The 22871-nt window shown below is 44.9% G+C and overlaps 1 protein-coding gene across 7 annotated transcripts in view; it reads right to left on the minus strand.

Moving 5' to 3' along the window:
* IL15RA (interleukin 15 receptor subunit alpha) overlaps positions 1–20694 on the minus strand; it is an 85727-nt gene extending 65033 nt beyond the window's left edge. For 2 of the 7 annotated variants that reach the window (XM_083183365.1, XM_083183367.1), the window contains exon 1: positions 18225–18580. In XM_083183365.1, the coding sequence (XP_083039491.1) occupies positions 18225–18324 (100 nt within the window). In that variant the 5' untranslated portion in view covers positions 18325–18580. Of the gene's footprint in view, positions 1–18224; positions 18585–20424; positions 20571–20629 lie in introns of those variants that run through there. The other 5 variants (XM_083183372.1, XM_083183368.1, XM_083183370.1 and 2 more) reach the window with 5 other exon arrangements.
* Positions 20695–22871: the final 2177 nt, after the last annotated feature.

The raw sequence follows: 22871 nt of genomic DNA on the forward strand, positions 1-22871 counted from the left end.
AGTTTAGACGTCTAATAAAAAGTGTGAAAATTATTACCAAACATTTGAATAAGAATACCATTGAAATTGACTGTGAAATAAAAGATGCTCAAAAAAAACTTTTGAAAGACGGGGAAAATTTAATATCACACTAATATCACGACATATAAAAGTGAGAATAGGCATGCAAAAGGGACAAAAAACAACAATTGAATCCCCCCCCCCCCCCATTGTTTCCTCCATCCCTGCAATACGTCCCTCAAACTGCAGGACAGGCAGTCTGGATTTCCTATTTACTTAATCCACAAGTGGAACTATCAGTGTGGAGACAAATGCCAGGGATTCGAGGATGTGAGGTACAGATGCCATTGTGAGGTACTTTTAAACCCCTGCTATTTCATCCCAATTTTGGCAATAGCCCTCAATAGGGGCATATTTCTACTGTGAATTAACTCACTCCATATTATTTATCTGCCCGCACAGCTTTTCATACCTCTTTTTTCTTCAGTAGTTTTAAGGCCCCCATACACTAGTACGATTTGGGCCAAATTCACCCGATCCTGATAAATTGGAAAGAGAAATCGGGCCAAATAGGATGTGTGCGACATCCCATCTGACCCGATGCGCATGGGGTTGGACCCTGCTGCGCATAAAATGTATCGGACCCATCAGCTGCACATCGTGGGTGCTTTTTAGCACCCATGATGCATTGGCTCTGGTCTGTAGGCGCGTGACAAGTCGGACTAGTGTATGGGGGCCTTTACTCACAACAAGCAATTGATGTGTACAATCTGCTGTACACTGACTAAAGATTGCTACATCCTTATTTTATAATTATTTACCTTCCCCCTTTTCTATCACACTCAGCCAGTTACTAGTCCCCAGGGCTAGGAGTTTACCCCTTTACTTCTGTAAATACAAAGGACTATATTAATAAATACGGTATAAAAAACGGGTTGAGACTTACACAGGCAATTAAATACTTATCCAAATAGTGTATGCAAAATTGCAGCAAACACTGGAGTATGCAGTCAGCCAGATGGTTGTGGTTACAAATAATGATACATAGTATTACTGTTACATAATATAAATAGATTCTGCACAGAACACAGTGCAGGATGAGTATCCCTTATCCAAAATGCTGGGGATCAGTAGCATTTTGTATAATGGATTATTTCGTATTTTGGAATATTTTTATATTATATTTATAATGAGGTATCTTGCATTTATGTAGTATAAGCACATCAAACACATGAAATACACACAGATATATTTTATGGATCCGATATGTAATGCTGGCGGTCGGAATCCCGGCGGTCGGAATCCCGACACTGGAATCCCGACCGCCGAAATCCCGACATGGGGGGGGCCCTGGAGCGCCTCCCCTTGCGGGCTCGCTGCGCCCCACACACTATTTTATTCTCCCTCTATGGGTGTCGTGGACACCCACGGAGGGAGAAAGTTTCGGGATTTCGGCGGTCGGGATTCCAGTGTCGGGATTCCGACCGCAGGGATCCCGACCGCCGGCAAATTGACTGCATCCCATATTTTATTTGTGCATGCATGAAACAAGGTTTTAAAACCTGAAACAAAGTTTGTGCACACAGGCACTGAATTTGGATGCAAAGCAATCATTTTGTTGCACATATTTAGTGCCAGTTACATATGATGTCCCCAGTAGTGCCAGTTACAGATGTACCAAGTAGTTTTTAATAAAATTTTTTTTTTAAAAAGTACATTTTGGAGACCATGGTTTTCGGAATAATTTGGATAACAGATATTTGGATAAGGGACCTGTATATGAGAGAACATTATGGGCCAGATTCTCTAAGCTTCAAAAGTGATAAGCAGCCAGCCAATCAGCTCCTACCTGCCATGTCACAGACTGTGTTTAAAAAATGTCAGGCAGGAGCTAATTAGCTAGCTGTTTATCACTATCCATTGTATCACTTTTGAAGCTTAGATAATCTGGCCCTATCTCTGATACAGTGGAAAATAATGAGATGAAATCTCATTCTCCATATGAATTGAAGTTAAAATAAACTATTGTGGAACCTGAAGTATGGCAGTAGAAATTACTTTGGAAAAGCTTCTATATTCAACTAAAGTGGGGTACACACTAGTAGATAAATCTGCAGATCAATTAATCTGCAGATATAGCTACAGATGGATTGGGCTGTGTGTTCTTCATACACACTGCCATATCCATTGTGATTGATATCAAAACTAGGTGCATGCCCATTGAGCGGTCAATCATCGCCGGTTACTGTAGCAGCTGTACATATTCAATATATATATATATATTTCAAGTATCCACCTAGTCCTCAATTCAGGTTCTATGCAGAAAGGAGGCGGCACTCAGCGGACTTTAAATCATGGTGAAAATTGTATTAAAGCATGAATACAAAAAGGTCGATACACCTCCGTTTTCGGAGTGACTTTTGGAAAAGACAGTTTTTTACGAAAGACAGTTTTTTTAAACAGGTTTTCCTATGGGGCAGCCATTTTCTGAAAGACACTTTTTTTCATAAGTGCTTCCGACCATACAGAACTGCAGTGCCGGGATCCACAACGGAGGTACCGGCTGCACGGGGGGTAGGTCTGCACGGGGGGGGGGCGTCGACACACGCGGGGGGTGTCGACACGCGCGCGGGGCGGCTCCAGTGCTGTGAATATTTAATGAGCGCTCATTAAATATTCACTGCGCTGAATTTAGGACCCAGCTCATTGGCTGGGTCCTAAATACCGTTTCAGACCTGATTTTGAGCCTAAAATACTGGTTCTGAAACGGGTAGGACCCTGCATTTTAACCGGTTAGAGAAAACGGTATTTTGTAACCGGTTAAGTGGTCCTGCACCTTTCAGACCGCACAGATTACCGTTTTAAAACGGTAAAAAAACGGTAATATACCGTTTACAAAGTGCGGTCTGAAAGGGGCATTACTGCATTTCTATTTTTGTCTATCCTGACTAGTCTCCCAGTTCCTGCCATTGATAAACATCCCCACAGCATAATGCTGCCCCATCATGCTTCACTGTAGGAATAGTATTGTCCTGGTATTGAGCAGTGCTTGGTTTCTTCCAAACATGACGCCTTAATCTTTGTCTCTTAAGGGCAGAGAATTTTGTTTCTCCTGGTCTGAGAGTCCTTCGAGTGCATTTTTACAAACTCCAGGCAGGCTGCCATGTGCTTTTTACTAAGGAGTGGCTTTCGTCTGGCCCTTCTACCATACAGGTCTGATTGGTGTATTGCTGAGGAGATGGATGTTCTTCTGGAAGGTTCTCCTCTCTCTCCACAAAGGAAGGCTGCAGCTCTGACAGAGTGAGCATTGTGTTCTTGGTCACCTCAGGGGCGGATTTAGGGGTCAAGCTGCCCCTAGGCACAACTTTTTTCGACGCCCCCCCCCCCTCTCCTTATCAGGCATGAAGGGGGCTGGGGCAGAGACGGGGGTAGACAGAGGGAAAGAGAAGAGAGTGAGAGGTAGGGCAGGTGGAGAAAGCACAGAAGAGATGAGAGAAATATAGAGACGAGGGCTGGGAAAACAGAGAGGATAAAGGAGAGAGCGCACAGGTGTTTGGAACACATTTTATATATGTCCACCACTCCCCCCCCTTCCCCTTCAGTACAGGCTGCACTGTGCAGCCCCCCTCTTCCCCTTCTGTATTGGTGGTACTACAGTGTACCTGAAAGCCATGGCAGCACATGGTCGGCCGGGGTTGCAGGGTCGCCGGCTCCCTCACTGGCTCCGGGAGCTCAGCTTTTCTCCCTCTCACCAGCACTGGCGGTGGAGCATGGAATGGCGCGTGCAGTGCTGGAGGTAGGAGCGCAGTACTAAAGTCATGTCGCTGGAGTACAATGGGACCGCGGCTCACTGGATCTGGTGGCTCCATCTCAACAGCGCCGGTGGGGGAGCATGGAACGGTGGCGGCGGGAGCGAGCGTGGGACTGGGGCAGAGCTGGAGGGGAGGGGGGGTTGTGGGGGACTCGATATATTGCCGAGTCTGCTGGGGGTCTTTCTCTCACCAGCCCCAGTGAGTGGAGCATAAGCTGGTGAGAGGGAATTCATCTGCGGTGCTAAGGAGGGAGCGCGGGGCGGGACTGCACTGCCCGCAGCGGCAGCACTATACTGAAAGAAAAAAACAAACAAAAAAAAAACTTTAAAGGGTGCAGGGGAGGGATTGCCAGCTGCCGCCCATAACAGGTGCCGCCCCTAGGCCCATGCCTGGGTCACCTCCCTGACTAGGGCCATTCTCCCCCGATCACTCAGTTTAGTCGGCCGACCAGCTCTAGGAAGAGTTCTGGTAGTTCCAAAATGCTTCCATTTAAGGATAATGAAGGTCAATGTGCTCACCGTGACCTTCAAAGCAGCAGATATTTTTCTGTACCCTTCCCCAGATTTGTTCCCCGAGACAATCCTGTCTCAAAGGTCTACAGACAATTATTTTAAGTTCATGTTTGGTTTATGCTCGGACATGCAGTCAAGTGTGGGACCTTTATATAGTAAGTAAGTTTTATTTATATAGCGCACTTTCTCCAACAGGACAAAATAACAATGCACATACTGTAATACAAAGGATTATCAGTGCAAGAAACAGGCAACAATGGCAGTACAGATATATATCACACGTACAGATATGCACAAGACGCATTCTAATAAGGGAAACGGACATGGGGAACATATTTACCGAGCTGTGCAGTACCCAGGCAGCCATTCTGCGGCGCCACATGGTGATTGCACAGCCAGATAGGTAGCCAGTAACAGTACAGATATATATATATATATATATATATATATATATATATATATATACACACACATATACTAGATGTACTCTAATGAGGGACACAGACATGGGGAACATATAATTACTGAGCTGTGCAGCACCCAGGCAGCCATTTAGCGGCACCACATGGTGATTGCACCAGCCAGCACCGTACATATAGAACACATATTAGAATAGTACAAGGTACACAGAACTAGACATAACACAATTAAAGCACAATTCATATGAAACAATACAGCTGAGCTATAAGGAAGTGAATGAGAATAGATGCAGGTATAGATTGTAGGAGATTGTAGGTGAGTAAGAGAGCTGTAGTTGAAATACAAGAAGAGTGCTGTGAGAACAGGAGGGAAGAGGAGAGAGGGCCCTGCTCGTGAGAGCTTACATTCTAGAGGGAAGGGTAAGACAGACAGGAGTGACACAGAAGGGGTAGCAATGAGCATAAACAGACTGTTAGGATGAAAGATGGTTGGATTTTATGCGGGAGGGTGGGAAGATGATCAGTTCAGTCCTAGACATTTTAAGTCTTAAAAAGCGCTGATCATCCCAGACAGTGGAAGTGCAGTGCAGGTGGAGGCTTTAGAGGAACAGCTGGGCATTTTCAAGTCTGACAGTGCAAATACAAGAATTAACGGTAACAGTGAATGTGGTGATGTCAAAAAGGTGATGTTATTATGGTACAATGTCCAGATTATGCTGGCAGGAGTTGTATGGTGTGTGGATAAAGTGAACTCACTCAAAATTAGTCTTTTGGTTTTCAGAGTTGTGGTTGCTGTTTCACTTTGGTAGAACGCTGGTATAACACTGCAGTTATGTTTAAATGAAGCCCTTTAAAATGATGCACTTCAAATATTATGCACACAGCTATACCATGCACACAGCCTATGCAATGATTCTTAAATGGGGAGAGACAATGCTGCATGTGCTCTGTCTAATTGGAATCTACCACCCAGCCCCCACCCCCCTACTACAGTGAGAAGTAATAAAAGTGGCTAACAAACAACCATGGGATTCCAAGATCACAGGTTTCATTAAGAATTATATAAAGTTCCTCCCGTCACAGAGGCAGCAGAGATTTTATAGTTAACTTGCAAAATTAAGTTTCACAATAACACTTTTCTGATATCTAAAGCAGTGAGCAGAGTGACAGGTGTTCCTTTCCAAATCAACTGTATTTACCACAGGTGGACTCCAATTTAGCTGTAGGAACATCTCAAGGATGATCAGTGTTTCCACCTAAGCTCAGTTGTGAGCTTCATGGCAAAGGCTGTAAATTCTTATGTACATGTGATTTCTTTGTTTTTATTTTTTTTTATACTAGAATTTTGAGGGATAAAATTAATTTATTCCATTTTGGAATAAGGCAGTAACATAAAAAAATATGGAAAAAGTGAAGCGCTGTGAATAATTTCCGAATGCACTGTATCAGTGAACGACGCTGTTCACAGATATATTGGACCGATGGTCCGCCGATATATCGGGCAGTGTGTACGCGCCTTAAGAAGAATCACGTGGGAGAACTGTATAACATATAAAATCACTAACTCTGTAAAAGTGATTATAATTAAGACAAGACCCATTTGTATTTAACATACCATATATACTCGAGTATAAGCCTACTTTTTCAGAACATTTTTTATGCTGAAAATGCCCCCCCACGGCTTATACTCGAGTGAGGGTCCCACTTGAGTCCATATGTTTTCCCATTTTTTTGTTGTAAAATTAGGTGCCTCGGCTTATATTCGGGTCGACTTATACTCTCGAGTATATACGGTATATCAAATAATATTTTGGAAGGATTGGTGAGCAAATATGATTAGGTACACATACCTAAATACCTACCAGTTGTTCACATGGAGAACTGAACAAATCACTGATTGATATGTGAATATAGGACAGAAAAACACAGATTAAACTTGGAGGTACTTGTTTCCTATCTGGGCGCCCGTCGCGGGCATCGCGGGTACATTTATGTATGGCCGCGACGCGACCGACGCGATGCCCGCGATTTCCCATTGAAACCAATGTTAAACTTGGAAATCGTGTTGGTCGCGTCGCGGCCGGCCATAAATGTACCCGCGATGCCCGCGACGCGATGCTCACGATTTCCCATAGGAATCAATGTTAAAAGCCGCGATGGACCCGATTTTACTGTTAAATGCCTCAATCCACCCGATTTGGCCATAGGAATCAATGTTAAATGGGCCACAGAGCCCATTAACCCTTAAATGTCCCCCCAAATTTTTGACGCCACCCCACGATCAACGCCAACCCGAAGCGTGGCGAGCGCAGCGAGCCCGCGAGGGGCGGCGGTACGCGTCCTCCGACCTTTTCATGCCCTACTATCCACTAGGGCGTGGTGTGAGAATATAATAGTGTGGCGAGCGCAGCGAGCCACCGAGCCCGAAGCGTGGCGAGCGCAGCGAGCCCCCCGAGGGGACGCGGATACCTTCACAATTATGCGCGTCCCCTCGCGGCCTTCACAGTGAAGGTATCCGCGTCCCCTCGCGGGGCTCGCTGCGCTCGCCACGCTTCGGGCTCGGTGGCTCGCTGCGCTCGCCACACTATTATATTCTCACACCACGCCCTAGTGGATAGTAGGGCATGAAAAGGTCGGAGGACGCGTACCGCTGCGCTCGCCACGCTTCGGGTTGGCGTCGATCGTGGGGTGGCGTCAAAAATTTGGGGGGACATTTAAGGGTTAATTGGGCCTAATTCAGGGTTAATATGGCCAAATCGGGTCAATTGAGCCATTTTACAGTGAAATCGCGGTCAATCAGCCTTTTTAACATTGTTCCCTATGGGAAAATCGCGGTGATCGCGGTCATCGCGGGCATCGCGACCATCCAATTTTACCCGCGATGACCGCGATGACCGCGATCACCGCGATTTTTACCCCCGATGACCGCGATTTTGATCGTGGGCGCCCAGATAGGAAACAAGTACCAACTTGGAACATACAAAGAGAAAAATTCCCGCACCAGTATTCTTTTTATAAGTGGTCCTCTTCCCCCAGAACTTGGTTTAATCTTTATTAATCACAATATCTTTCCACAATTCTTTATTTCATAAATAAATAAATAAACTTATTTTACATTGCACTTCATATCTCACTGGTCTTCAGCTATTTTAATATGTGTATACAAGTTCATTTTTAATTCTAAAAAAATATCTGAATCCTCACTGAGATATGTGAAATATTCCAAATTATGAGTGCTCCACAAAGGAATACTATCCTCCGGTTTAAAGTTTTACTGTGCCAATTATTCCTGGGAGCTCCTTCTTAAATATATTGGGTCAAGAACAATAAAAATTGAGTAACAAATATTATAGGAATGGACTATTGGGGTTATTCTGGTTCAATAGCAAAGGCAAATTTACTCTCTAATTCACAAAACCATATGCACTGCAGGTGGGGCTGATGTAACATGTACAGAGGGAGTTAGATATGGGTGGGGTTTGTACTTCAAACTGATATCTATGGGAATTTACTTAAGACATGCGACGACTATTGCATTAACTTTTGCTATATTGAGTATGATGACCTGCTAAGGGAGGTGTATGAGCAGCTCAGAGAATGACTATTGGAAGGGGAACCAGGCATTATGTAGGTGCTGGGATCAGGGCCGGCGCCACCACTAGGCAGCTCTAGGCATTTGCCTAGGGCGCCGGCACCAGCGAACTGTGTAAAAAAATTGCTGCCCCGGTGTCCCTGCAGTGCTGGGGCGGTCAGGGGTGTCCGTGCCGTAGGGGTACCTGCGGCGGCGCCGTCATGTGTATAAAGCTGGCTGCGGCCGGCGGGGTCCCTGTAGTGAATAGCAAATAACTAGCGCTATGAGCGCGGCGGCGCCGGAAGCGCTAGTTATTTGCTATTCACTACAGGGACCCTGCCGGCCGCAGCCAGCTTTATACACATGACGGTGCCGCAGGTACCCCTACGGCACGGACACTCCTGACCGCCCCAGCACTGCAGGGACGCCGGGGCAGCAATTTTTTATACAGGTACCACCCCCCGCCCCCTCCCTCCGGCACCGGGGCACCCCCACCCCGACTCGCATCGGTGCCTTGCACCGGCCCTGGCTGGGATGAGCTACACTAGGGGTATTCTACATGACTCGCAAGGCTGCCAATGTCGCAGCCTTGTGAGTCCATCAAACCTCGCCCGATGAATGCCGGGTCGCCCGCCCCCCCTCAATGGTCGTTGACCATCGAATGATGGCGAAGGTTCACGCATATCTGAAGTGACTCTCAGGTCAATTAGATATGCGTGCACCTTTGGGAGGAAGAGGGCGGGCAGCTGGCATCCGGTGATGTCAGCTGATCCCCCCCCCCCTACCAGGCGATTTGCATGGGAACGCCAAGCGTTCTATTGGGAATGTCCATAAAACCCATCAATGCACGCCCCCCACAATCATGGGTGCGTGCGCCCGGCGAACACCCTGTTCGCCGTGGCCGCACGCACCCTGCATCTGCACATGCGCAGAAATGCGAATGCACAGGGTTGCGAACAATCCAAAATAACCCCCTAAATGCATATAAACCACTGGTCTATTCAAGTGGGTTAACCTTTAAGTAAAATAATTGTCTAGAAAATTACAAAACAAAAGTGTTTAATTCACCTTTAAAAGTAATTGATGTTTAGGAAGTCAACCTAACTCCAGCTTTGTGGATGTTTCAAGTTGTTATATCAGTGCCTGGTGTAGCAGACGCTGTGAATATGAGGAAACCAAACACATGGGGGGAATTGTAATAGGATGAGAGATTCTGAAAGTGAGAGATCTGAAAATAAATCTCCTGGGTTTTTTTTAAAGCGGCAATCATTTACACTGCAAAATTAAAATGGATTTGCAGTGTAAATGATTGCCGCTTAAAAAAAAAACCTAGAGATTTGGTAAGAAATCTCCAACTTTTTGAATCTCTCATCCTATTACATTTTACCCCTGGAGTCAATGGATGAGAATGAATTTGTGTATACCTGGCTCTGATACCTACCAGTATATATTTTTGGATTGTGGGAGGAAACTGGAGTACCTGTAGGAAACCCACACAAGTACGGGGAGAATATTCAAACTCCGCACAGTTAGGGCCATGATGGGAATTGAACCCACTGTGCTGTGAGGCAGTAATGCTAACCATTACACGTCCATACTTCATTAATACAGTTTATTATAGGTGTGCATTACTGCATTCGGAATGGCCGGGAGGCGCACAAAAATCGGGTGCCCCCTAGAAGGGTGGGAAAGCCTTCACCCGTTACCTGGCACCCCTGCAGCCCCCTCTTCTGCCAGTCATATACTGGAATTTGTGGCACTATGTGGAGGGGGCGGGGCTAAAATGATGCAAGTCGCATAATTTTAGCCTCTCCGGTGAATCACTGCATTAACTGTAATGGGGTTGTGGCTTGCTGATGGGCTCCTCCAGGGAGGATGAACTTTAAGTAGGCAAGTATGTATTATTAGGTATGAAGGGAAGGGGAAATGGGAGATAGATCAGTGCACAGGTTGTAGAAATATCGGTAGTGTGTTTTAGTATGAAAGATCCACGATTCAAGAATGGTCTGGGAGTCCTGTGTCAACAGGGTCTCTTGAGATAAGCAGCGTGGAGGTGCACCCTAGAGAGTAAATGTAAATGCAAACAAGAAAAGAAAAGACTCTCTCTGTTTTGGGGCACTCTTGGATTGAGATTACAGACTGTAATCTATTACGACATCAAGTAAAGTAAGAGGTATCAACGGTAGGTTGTACATAAGGACACAAGTTATAGGAGTGACAAAATATGGTTACACCGCTCTTAAGAAAGGACTCTGACCGGGGGCTAGTGTCAGTAGAATGGGATAAGTTGTTGAGCGTGCTAGTTACACATGAAAAAGTGGGGTGGATGATTCCATCCCAGAGTGTAATTGAAAAATTAAAATTTAGCTTTTATTAATCTTCAATAAAATTTACACTAGACAAGAACGTTTTTTAGGCGTTCACACACACAAACATAAAACATATATATTATCACACTAGATAGTTAGTGCCCTGTGGGCAACTCTTGCCCGGTGGGCATAAAATCCTCTAATTCAGAAGCGTGGGTTGTCTGTCACAGAACAGTGGGTATAATTTACAAGATGGTATGTATTTTTCTAGTTCGGCTCTCAGAATGTATCAAATCTGGAGTCTGCTGAAGCAAGTAATTATAACAAAACAATGTATCCAAAGGTAAGCATTCCCTTGCAGAATTTCTCCGCCTGTGGGTGAAATCCTGGGTCTGCTGTGACAGATAACTAAAACCAAATAGAGCAGTGTTTTTCAACCACTGTGCCGTGGCACACTAGTGTGCCTTGAGCTGTTCTCAAGTGTGCCCCCAGATCTAGAGATGCCCAAACTAGTTTACAGCCACCACCAGTTCAACTGTTATTTACTGGTCTCTTCTTTTCATTTAAAGGGCCAATGTATTTAATTTGTGTTACCTGTGGGGACCAGTGTGATTGTTTTTTATATGGTGGGCCAATAGGTTTGGTTTTTTTCCTGTGAGGGCCAATGTGTTTTGCCCTGTGGGGATCTCATGGTGTGCCTTGTCAATTTTAAAATCTTATTTAGTGTGCCGCAAGGTAAAAAGGTTGAAAATCACTGAAATACAGGTTCTGTGGAGGAGAAAGTGGAAGCTAGACAGTTGTCTTGCTATTTTGTTGCCAAAGAGGATGATATGTTTGAGGTCTTGGATGGATTCCAGCCCTGTGGAATCTTTATTCTTAACAACACTTGTTATGTATTCATTGCATCAGTCTATTTCGTGCAACTATTGTCTACAGTATCTATGCCGCATTGGCCAACAGCTGAGTAGGTACTCTCAATAAAATTGTTTCTAATGACAGCTCCAATGTACACAGGTTAATCTGAGCTGCCACAACTCATTAAGTGCAGTTTATCAGTGGTGCCTGTGTCGTCAAACCAAGCCAGCAGATGAATGAATACTCTCAATAGAGTTTAGAGTGCTGATTATATCAACGGTTGAAATGTCGACATCTGGAATAATGCTGTTCACAAACGTGGACTCAATACATGCAGGTAACCCGTTATTGCTTGACCCAGAAAAATATATATATAATAATATAATTACATACAAGTAACCCGTTGTCACTTGACCAGGATTAATGCTGGTGTGCACAGGTATTTGGATGTCAACAGTGAAATGGAATGTCACAGTAATGGTTAGTGCTGTTTATGTCAGCAGTTACTAGGTTGACATCTTTAAACTGTGCTGTTCAAGGAATATATATATAGATATATCTTGTGGTTAGGTACATGCAATACACACTATTACCGCTCAAGCTAGACTGCCGCTGGTATGCACAAGTATGGATTTCTAAATACTGGCGATAACAGTTAGCGCTGATCGTGTCAGCAGCTAGTAAGTCGACATGTTAGACTGTGCTGTTCAAAAAACTATCTGGTTTGGTACATACAAATAGCCTATAAATACTTAATCAAGATTGGCGCTGATATACACAGGTATTAAGTGCATACGCAGACCCCTTCGGACCTATGCAAGCAGGTCTGAATCGACGCCTTTGTGTGTTAATAACTCCTTAAGGGTAGGGTATGATATGTTGACATTCATATAATATCAATATTTACCATGTCAACATTCATAATGTACACAGTGATGAAATGTTGACATATTGTTTCTGGTGACACTGTAGTGACCTAACTGCTCCTTCTTGCTGCACCTGCGTATTCCATGTTCCAGCAGTCATGTGGCAGACCTTTGATCCCCTGATGTACAGGGGAGTATTTCCCTACTGTAACTCCTACCCATAATGATCCCTCTAGTGCCTAATCCTAACAGCCCCTGCAGCATAACCCTAACATCCCCCAGAGCCTGATGACTGGTGGAGCCAGGTGCTGGTTTCAAAAATACGGGGGACCCCTACTTTTGTCCCCCGTATTTTTAGAACCAGCCCACTGCTGGTTATGGAAATAAGGGGAACCTCAGGCATTTTTTCACCATATTTAAGGAAACAGGACTGGCTGAAAGAGCGGGGCTGGTTATGCTCTGGAGGGGGGAACCCACTCCATTTTGTTTAATTTTGACCCCTCCCCCCAAAAAAGGGCATTCATGTTACTTAAAAAAAAGGGCAACTTGCCTTAAAAAACAGCACGCTCCCATTAATTAAAAATCTCCAGAAATCGCAATTGATTTATGGTATGTGCTAAAAAAAATCTCGCCTTATTACTTGTGATATTTAGGGGAATTTTTTTTTACAATTTGACATACTTATTTATTAACAGTTTCTTATATAGCGCACACATATTCCGCAGCACTTTACAGAGAATATTTCAACATTCACATCAGTCCCTGCCCCAGTGGAGCTTACAATCTATATTCCCTACCCTAGACATTCTACGGTTAATTTTGTTGGGAGCCAATTAGTCTACCAGTATATTTTAGAATTGCGGGAGGAAACCGGAGTACCCGGAGGACACCCACGCAAGTACGGGGAGAATATACAAACTCTGCACCGTTAAAGCCATGGTGGGGATCGAACCCATGGCCTCAGTGCTGTGAGTCAGTAATGCTAACCATTACACCATCCGTACATATGCAACTTGGTGGGATTGTCTAGGGGACTAGAAAAAAAAATTGCACTCTATTATATTTCACCCCTTGACTACTTGTATTATAACTATGAGAGGTTTGGATGTTATTGGCTACCCAGTTACCATGTGCTATGATTAGCCAATGAGATAAACCCAAACTTGCAAAAGATTGCAGAAAATAATCTGTTACATTCAAACCACTCATCTCTAATTATAACATTCTGAGAATGTTGACACGTTGCATGTCGACATTTTGCCAATATCAGCATAACTGTTTACACCAGGCATGTCCAACCTGTGGCCCCTAGCTGTTGTGAAACTACAAGTCCCATCATGCCTTGCCACAGTTTTGCTATTAGGGAATGCTAAAACTATGGCAAGGCATGCTGGGATGTGAAGTTTCACAGCAGCTGGATGGCCGCCTGGTTTACACATTTGCAGAACACAAACAATCTGCAGACAACAACATAACTGTTGATATTGTGGTGTTGACATTATAAACACTGTCACTGTCGACCTTTTGACTACATCCTCAATAAAAACATATTGCAAAAAAACTAAAATAGCTGAATTCGGTTTTTAACTAGTATGGAACATATCATTAGCTTCCAATGCATACAATAACCACCACAGTAACCAAGGCATGACAACCACAGTACTCCACCACAAGGTTCTCTAGAAGATACCTAGCGGAGAGTCTACCCTACTTCCTCTATTAAGGCCCCCCAAACACTAGGCAATTCACCTGCAATTTGGGCTCTTTTCCTGTGATTGCGGTGATCAATCGTAGGAAGAGGGACCAAATGACAGCAGGTTGAATGCGATGCGTGGTCCCGTGCGTAGTGTGCAAGTCACACAGACTGCTGAAAAAAAAAACTCTTGGAGTGCTTCTGAGCCAGGAAAGCTTGACTGGGATTGCATGCAAAAAAGACCACATGCAATATATCACAAGCGATCCTGCCACCAATCCCCCCTTGAGCCACATTCAGGACCTTCCCGGGTGGCTCAAGGGGATATCGCCAACGACTTCTCCAAGTAGAGCAGTCACCGTAGTGTATGGGCACCTCTACTCTTTTCCTTTCCCAATTTAGTCCTAACCGCCACTCTCCCTTGCCTGCCTACTATACACATGTATCCCGCTTTTCATCAAAGTCTTCTTAAATAATCACATCACCTGCACAACCTAAAACATAAAAAAAGAAAAGAAAAATGATCTAAAGACCCCATTCTGGATTGGCAGAACATAAACAATCTGCAAACAACAAGTGAGAAGGTTTAAGCAAGATATTTTTTTTAACAAATTTTGGCATTGTTATAGCTACTGTACAAACAAATATGCCCCATTCATATCCTCAACTATTGATGGGTCAATATTTATTGAGGTATATTTTGCAATAACTTCATTTTTACACTGCAATTTATCTAGAAGATATTTGGACTGATTTTTCCAAATTTTGCCGGACGTGTTGGAACAGCAAAATGTTCATATCATTCAGAGAGTAGGCCCTATGTCGCTGACGAGGAGTGCTCCTGTGCTTCGTTGGCTTCCTCCTTCATCATCTGTACATAAATTACGACAGAAGACATTGCATCGCTGCTGGCATGCACTTGCTGATGCCGGGTCCCGTCCGCCACGATGTTGCTTGGTACAGAGATCGCATATTGTGTACCCCACATAGCTCTCTCTGTACATGCTTCATCTGCCCTACCAACTAGACTACATTGTTTTGGTGTGGATTCCATCACATTTCTTTGCTGTACCACTGATTACACACTCTTAATTATTACATCATTTTCATCAAACCCAGCCCATCTGAAGTAATTGGAGTCAGTAGTAATACTGAATACTACATTCCATTGGAAACAATTCAAGCTGGATCACAAAGGAAAGCTAAGTTAGCAATCTGATGAAAAAGCACCGCACAGCGCAATTGGAATTAAGTAGGAATTTTGAAATCGCACCATATTGCACTTTTTAAATGTACAGTTTTTGCCTGAATTCGCATATTTAATGAGATGCGAATTCAAGGCAAAAAAGTGCGATATGGTGTGATTTTCAGTCATGAAAATGTGCGATTTTTAGTAATGAAAATGTATGATTTTTAGGATAATACCACAGCTGGGGGGATACTTTTTAAACCCCCAGCCAAAGCATTCACCCCCTGACTGGTCAGCATGGACAATGATCCTGGGGAAGTGGGGACCCCCCAATGAATGGGTCTCCCCCTCCAGAATTTACCAGCCCATGCTGAAGTTCGGGGCTGTCCCCTGTGGGCATCGGGCTGATAAATGTGTAAAATAAGATGAAACTATTGCGTATTGTTGTGGGACTTGGAGAGCCACCAGTCCCAGCATGCAGGGCACTAAAGGGCCCATTTGGACTTGTAGTCCTACAACAGTACAAATAGTTAAATAAATACATACACACACCAGAAAATAAAACTTTATTACAGACGGAGCCCATTCATCCAGATACTTACCTATAGTTTGTTGATAGTACCTTGGTCCCCTTGTCCAGAACAATCCATTGAGGGTACCTGTTGAAAGAGAACATACTCACCAGCTACCTCCGGTATTTTTCCGGGACGCCTGCAATGCTGTAGTCACAAGCCGGTCTTCTGTTTACATCTGGGGCTCCCCCCACAGACCGGGAGTTAGGCCCGCCCACCAGCCATTTCCCCAATCATGAATTTCCCCAATCATGATTGGCTGGTGGGTGGGCCTAACTCCCTGTATTCAAGCCTTAGGTGTGAATCTTAAGCTGGGAACACACCTAAGATTTATCAGTCCAATATGTCTGGTGGGAAGTAAAACCAGGTAATGTATTTAGCTGGATTTAATAGTGAGCTTATAAACAATTGCTAAAATTAAATAAAAAATAAAATGTAAAATAATATTTAAAACTAGGGCCAGGGGACAGGATTTATATATAATGTCAAATTGGGGGAGGAAAGAGCTGAACCTGCATACCGAAAACCACTGTGTGTGAAAGGCCACCATCTCCCTATGCACCGACTGACCTTTTGAGGATGGGCCGGCCCCAACCTGAAAGCTGTTCTTTTCAGTGGATAGATCCGGCGGCCCATATTATAGCTCAGAAGCCCGGCACAGCTTTCTTCTGATTCAGCCATCACCATGTGAAATAACCTAGGGATGGCCATCGACCATCGATGATCCAAAATCATTGATGGTTTGTGGCCGATGTTGAATACTTTTGCTATCGATGGGGAAGAACCAGATGGTTTCCCTACTTCAATGGCACAGCAAAACCGATGTTTTGCCTCTTTTTTTTTTTTTTTTATAAATGCTGGGACACGGAGCCTAGCTCCGCCCCGACACCCGCGAAGCCCCACCCCCATGTTTTATTGTCAAACAAAATGGATGACCATCAATAGGCAAAAATATTGATGGTCATCCATTAGATAGTTTCACACTATCGATGGTCAGTTGCACTATTGCCATCCGTGGCAATGGCAACAATGGCCATCCCTAAAACAGCCCTATCAGTAGCACTTCAGGGGGGGATACGGTCATTGGGTCACCAGCATGATGGTAGACAAGCATTAGGTCGACACCATTAGCTTGACATGCATTTATGTCGACATGACTGAAGGACGACATGCAGGAAGGTCGACATAGGTTAGGTCGACAGGGTCATTAGTTTTTTTTTTACTGTTTTTTTTAGCCAAAATGTGCCGACATGCTCTACCATCAACTAGGGCAGTGGTTCCCAAACTGTGCGCCTAGGCTCCCTGGGGTGCCTCGGAGCACTTGCAGGGGTGCCTCGGTTTAGTTGTCCAGAACCGATTCAAATTATTTATGGTCAATGTAATAGGCAAAATCAGTGCTGGTGGCTTCCAGTTTTTAAATATGTAGATAAACAGAAGTGAATTCTGTCCCTCACCACATAACTGGACCTGAGGATGACAAATAAGCACAACTTATTTAATTTAATATTGTTTTCTGAAATTCTCAGTAGCAAACTTTGCACCTAGGGGTTCCTTGACAAATATTCTGATAATCTAGCGTGCCGTGATGCAAAAAAGTTTGGGAACCACTGCAGTAGGGCATTAAAAGTGTGCCGAGTGTAGTGAGGCACTGTGCGCGAAGCATGGCGAACGTAGCGAGTCATGGGAGGGGACGCAGTGGTATGTTTCGGTGTCCATGTCGACGCAGACCGGCGGTATGTCATGCCCTACCATCTACTAGGGCGTGGTAGGATAATAAAATAGTGTGCCAAGAGTAGCGAGACATCGTGCCTGAAGCATAGCGAGTGTTTATGTTGATTGTGTTGACATTCCGGTAAAAAAAAAAAAAAACACATGTAGACATTTGCAATGTCAGCCTAATGACCCTGTCGACCTTACCCATGTCAACCTTCCTGCATATTGACCTTAACTCTTGTTGACCTAAATGCATGTCGATCCAATGCTTGTCAACCATAATGCTGGTGACCTAATGATCCATGTCCCTTTGGTATCGACATCATTAAGACCTGCCCCCAGTACAGCAACTATTCACTGGTCTCCAAAATTGCATCATTTTATCCCCGCCCCCGAAGAAGCCGCAAATTGCCCGATTTAAATGCCGAGGAGATGGGGGATAGGCAATTTAACATCTTCCCATAGGGATCAGCACTATATATTCTGACACTATTGTAACACTTGAAGTTTATAGAGTGGAAATAGCACGTCACAAAGCCGAAACCAGCACATCATGTCTTGCCGTTGTAATACATGCTGCCCACACAGTAGCTATTAGAAGTTACACAAAACATTCATTGTTCATAATAAACAGCAGGAGAACACTTTAATAGGAAACTAGTTACTACTAAAACTTACAATCAGCTGCAGATATGTATAAGATATACTCTTACCTTGTCTGCTGCCTTTTGTGAGAAGCATTTGCAGTGTCAAAACCACCAAAACAATCCGGTAAATAACATAGTGTGTAGTGACAGCAGCAGCCTGGGCCATCAGTCTGGAGGTCTGCCCCGGCAACTAGCTAGCCGAGGTGGGCTACACAGCCACTGCACACGCGTGCTGCTACACATCCACTACACGTGTGCCCCAACACTTCGACACCGGCAGAAGAACCTCTTGGGGTCCAGCATGTATACTGCAGGGCACGCAACGGAGGCGGCTGTTGCGCTTCATAGCTGGAAGCATGGAACAGCTTCATGCATATAGCCGCACTTTCACTTTCATTTCTATATGTTTCAGCAGACCAGACTGTCAGTCCACTGTCATTCCTTTTAGTACGTCCCTTTTTAAAGACACAGTAAACTTTTTTTACACATTTTAATTTACATTGAACTTGTGATTTCATATGTTAACTATATTTTTCTTCTGTTTGGAAGTGATAAAAAAAAAAAAAACGAAGAAAGAAAGAAAAAAGGCCAGGGAACTTTGAATTCATTTTAGTACCTTAGGGAACCATTTATCATTACATATTTGTGGCTAAATTCCCCCCAAAATAATTGGTTAGCTGCAATTATTAAGTATCCCCAAGCATAGGCGAATCTAGAATTATGGTAATGGGTGGTCCCAGATGTAGACATAAAAGCAGGGGAACCTTTGCGCGGCATAGCCGCGCGCCAAAAAGGGGGCGTGGCCTCATAGGAATGAGGCGTGGCATCACAAAAAGGGGTGTGGTATTACACTTTAGACCATACACAGTAATGCCCATTACACATTTTAGCAAACTCCGTAATACCAATTACACATAAAGCCACATGCCGTAATGCCAATTACACATTAGGCCACACACCATAATGCCCATTACACATTGTGCCACACATCATGATGCCCATTACATACTATATAACAAACCGTAATGCCCATTACATATTTGCCACATAAGTGCTGCTTACCTACATGCTCATTGCTAGGGGGTTCTTGCTTGATGGCACCATAGTACCCATTACACATGATGCCGCACACCATAGTACCCATTACACATGATGCCGCACACCATAGTACCCATTACACATGATGCCGCACACCATAGTACCCATTACACATGAAGCCGCACACCATAGTACCCATTACACATGATGCCGCACATGATTAAAGGGGGGGGGGGGGGCGGCTGAGGTGAACACGTGGAGAAGAATTGGAGCGGAAACTGCAGGGGTGACAGTCATTGACAGCTGGGCAGAGAGCAGGGGGCTGCCCGGCTGTATTCAGAGCACTGCAGGTCACGGCTGTTTGAAATAATACCCCTTTCACAATAGAAAATGCAGGGATTTTCCCGGGAATATGGTCCCAGGACCATGCAGGGACATTCCCAGGCTGACCCCTTATACACCAGCCTAGTCCCTGCATTTTCTGGTATGAGGGGGAGAGACAACCACTCCCCTCTTCCTACCCCCCTTTAACCAACCAGCTATATCTTCGGAACCAACTGACCCATTTACATGAGACCAGTATCATATTGAAGAACTTTTGAGTTGGCTTTGAATGATTTTGGTCCTGTGAAACTGGGCTGTTTCCAGAGAAATCTGCCCTCAAAAAACATAAATAGTCATGAAATTACATTTAAGAAAAAAAAAAAAAAAAAAAAACGGTTTAACCTCAATATCCCTGGAACCAATTAACCCACATGGATCCAGCCTGGTATCAGATTGAAGGCCCAGCGATTTGGGTTTGACTGAGATCAACCTCGAGCTTCAGTGATGCCGAAGGGGGAACTGGCAGCCATTGAACTGGGTGGGGGTCGGAATTAGTGGGTCCCATGTTATTCTATAGGGAAAACGTTCCAGCTTTGCCTGGCCGTATCTCCGGTTCCAAGGGGGCTAGAGACACGGGGCTGGGCTCGTTGGAAAAACCCTTCCCTCAGCTACAAAATGGGCTAATGGGTGGTCCCGTGCACCCCCGGACCACCCCCTAGATTCGCCTATGTCCCCGAGGAGTGACGGCAGCAGGAATCTCCAATCCCCCTGCTGCGATCCCTCCTGCCCCGCCACCCATCCCCCATAGGTTTCTATGGGGGATACAAAGCTGCCCGATGTATCAACATTGGCCGCAGCACATCACATCCCTGGGCTACCGCAATTCTGGAGATGGGCTACTCACCACACTGCTGTAGTGCAGTTGGCAGTGGGTCAGCGTTAACCATGCATCCGCAGACCCCCCAGCACACGGCTCAGCACATCCTTTCAGAGCCCTGTCCCTGCGTGTCAGGGATGATACATCCCGCCGCCCAGATCGCTTTGTAAATGCGATCTGTGATAAATGGCCCCTGTGAGAGCAGGAGGCAGTGTTCCCCAGGGTTACCTACTTTTAGGACAGCCATCTAGAAGAAACAGGGGCCAGCAGACATGACAAGAATGGGGTGGAACCAGGGGCAAGGCCAATAAATTGAGTCATGTTTGGGGGCGTGGTCATTGTGATCACATCAACGTGGCCGAGTCCCGCTGTGAAATGTTGGTATTACAGGCATTTCACAGCTGGAGGCAGGGCCACAATGATGCAATTCGCGTTATCAGACCCCCACAGACCCCTGCTGAAGGAGGATTGCGGAAGGCTGTGGGGATTGCAGGGGACTTGAACACCTTCCTGGGGGTAGGGAGGCTGACCCATTTTTTTCGGGATTATCCCGGCCATTCCGGGAGGGTATGCAAATATAATGTTCCCCAACTCTATTAGGGCTTAGTGAAGCAATGAATTAAAGTCCAGTGTTTTAGGGTACACCTTTTTCAAATTCCTGAAACGTTGGATTTGAATACATTGCTTCACTAAAGTCTCGGTAAACACAGCTATTGACAAATACAGTCCAGAACCAGAACCCTTTTGGTACACACAGGGTTAATGTTAGAACACCAGAGTCCAATGGAATGGTCGCAGCAACTTTTGCAAGTGGAGAAACCTCCAGGATCCACGGAGAAGAGAATTTAGTCAGAAGAAGTGATGCATTAAAAGAGATATTAAATGGATAAAACACAGATCCAGGGTACAGCATACATGTACTCGTACCAAGTTGTTAAACTCTGTGGACTGGATACCACAAGGCGTAAAATAAATCACCAAAGGCAAAACTGCTTACACCCTAGGGTGCCTAGGGGCAGACTAGATGGGCCAAGTGGTTCTTATCTGCTGTCAAATTCTGTGTATCTATGTTACCCTGTCGGACAGACCAATGGAGGATCCCATGAGACAGCCACAGTGCTGGATTGCCGTGCAGCATTAGGAGACTTTCTCTGAACTCACAGCATGTCACAGCATATCAGATTAATTCCATAGGAAAGCGTAGTTACAGGCAGCAGCATACAGGTAAACACAGCATGAACAGACTCTTGCAAATGCTCCTGTGGTCCCTACCATGGCCCAAAACCCGGCCTATAGTTTGGGCAGCTAATCCGCCATCAAGAGCATTTACCCTCTGCCCTGGAAACAGTTATATCAGGAAATCACAGGCGCTGCTGATTGCACACCTGGATTCTGCTCCAAAACTGGTCTGGATTCTCCACATTACTCTCATGTTAAGATATGCTGTCTCTGCCACACTAATAATATATATGTGTGTGTGTGTGTGTGTGTGTGTATGTGTGTGTGTGTTAACAATAGTAATGCAAACAGTGCTTCGCCCACACTTTTAAATAATGTGTAAAACAATAATAAATTAATGAAATAATTGTGATAATCAGATTCAATTTGAAAAAACACTCCCAAAAAAAGGTGGCTGCTGAAAAGTTTTAAAATTAAGGCTTTGTAGAAATGTGTAAAACTTCAGCACATTTTGGAGGTTATTCTGGTTGATTTGCAAGGCTGCAAATTCGCAGCCTTGGGAATCCACCAAACCCCGCCTTGTGAATGGTTGTCTGGCGCCACCCATTCACAAGGGCGACTCGCTCGCAGAGACTTGCGAATAAATGTTACACAATTGCATCCATTTACAGGGTAGGGGGAACCCCCACATCTTTTGTAAGTATGCACATGCGCAGTAATGTGCATATGCTGTACAAAAACATCGGTCCCTGTGCAAACACAGCCCTGCTGCGAAAGGACCAGAATAAGGGCCTTAGTGTATAGACCAGGCATGTCCAAACTATGGCCCTCCAGTTGTTGTGAAACTACAAGTCCCATCACGCCATGCCACAGTTTTGCTATTAGAGAATGCTAAAGCTATTGCAAAGCATGCTGGGATGTGTAGTTTCACAGCAGCTGGAGGGCCATAGTTTGGACATGCCTGGTATAGACAATCTTTGTAGATATCTTAAACATAGTGATCAAAATTGCATACCAGACAGAAATAAAGTATTTGTCTTTAGATGTCTCTTTTCCCTTCCCTCATTCCTGATTATGTACAGATGGAGTTCCTCTCAGCCATGCCGCCAGCTGACCATGGCGAAGTTTCTGGTAGAGCTGGTGGACAACGGATGGTGGGGTCGGGGACGCACAGAGAGCAGGGACAGGGTGCTCCCCTGCCTGTCTCCACTTCAGAGAGAGGGGCAGGGAGAGGACACAGCTGGGAGATGGGCAGGGAGCGGGGAGATGAGCTGCAGGGCTTCCGGTAGAAGAGG

This window comes from Crinia signifera, chromosome 4, assembly GCF_055691185.1.
Source record: "Crinia signifera chromosome 4, ASM5569118v1, whole genome shotgun sequence".
NCBI classification, from domain to species: domain Eukaryota; kingdom Metazoa; phylum Chordata; class Amphibia; order Anura; family Myobatrachidae; genus Crinia; species Crinia signifera.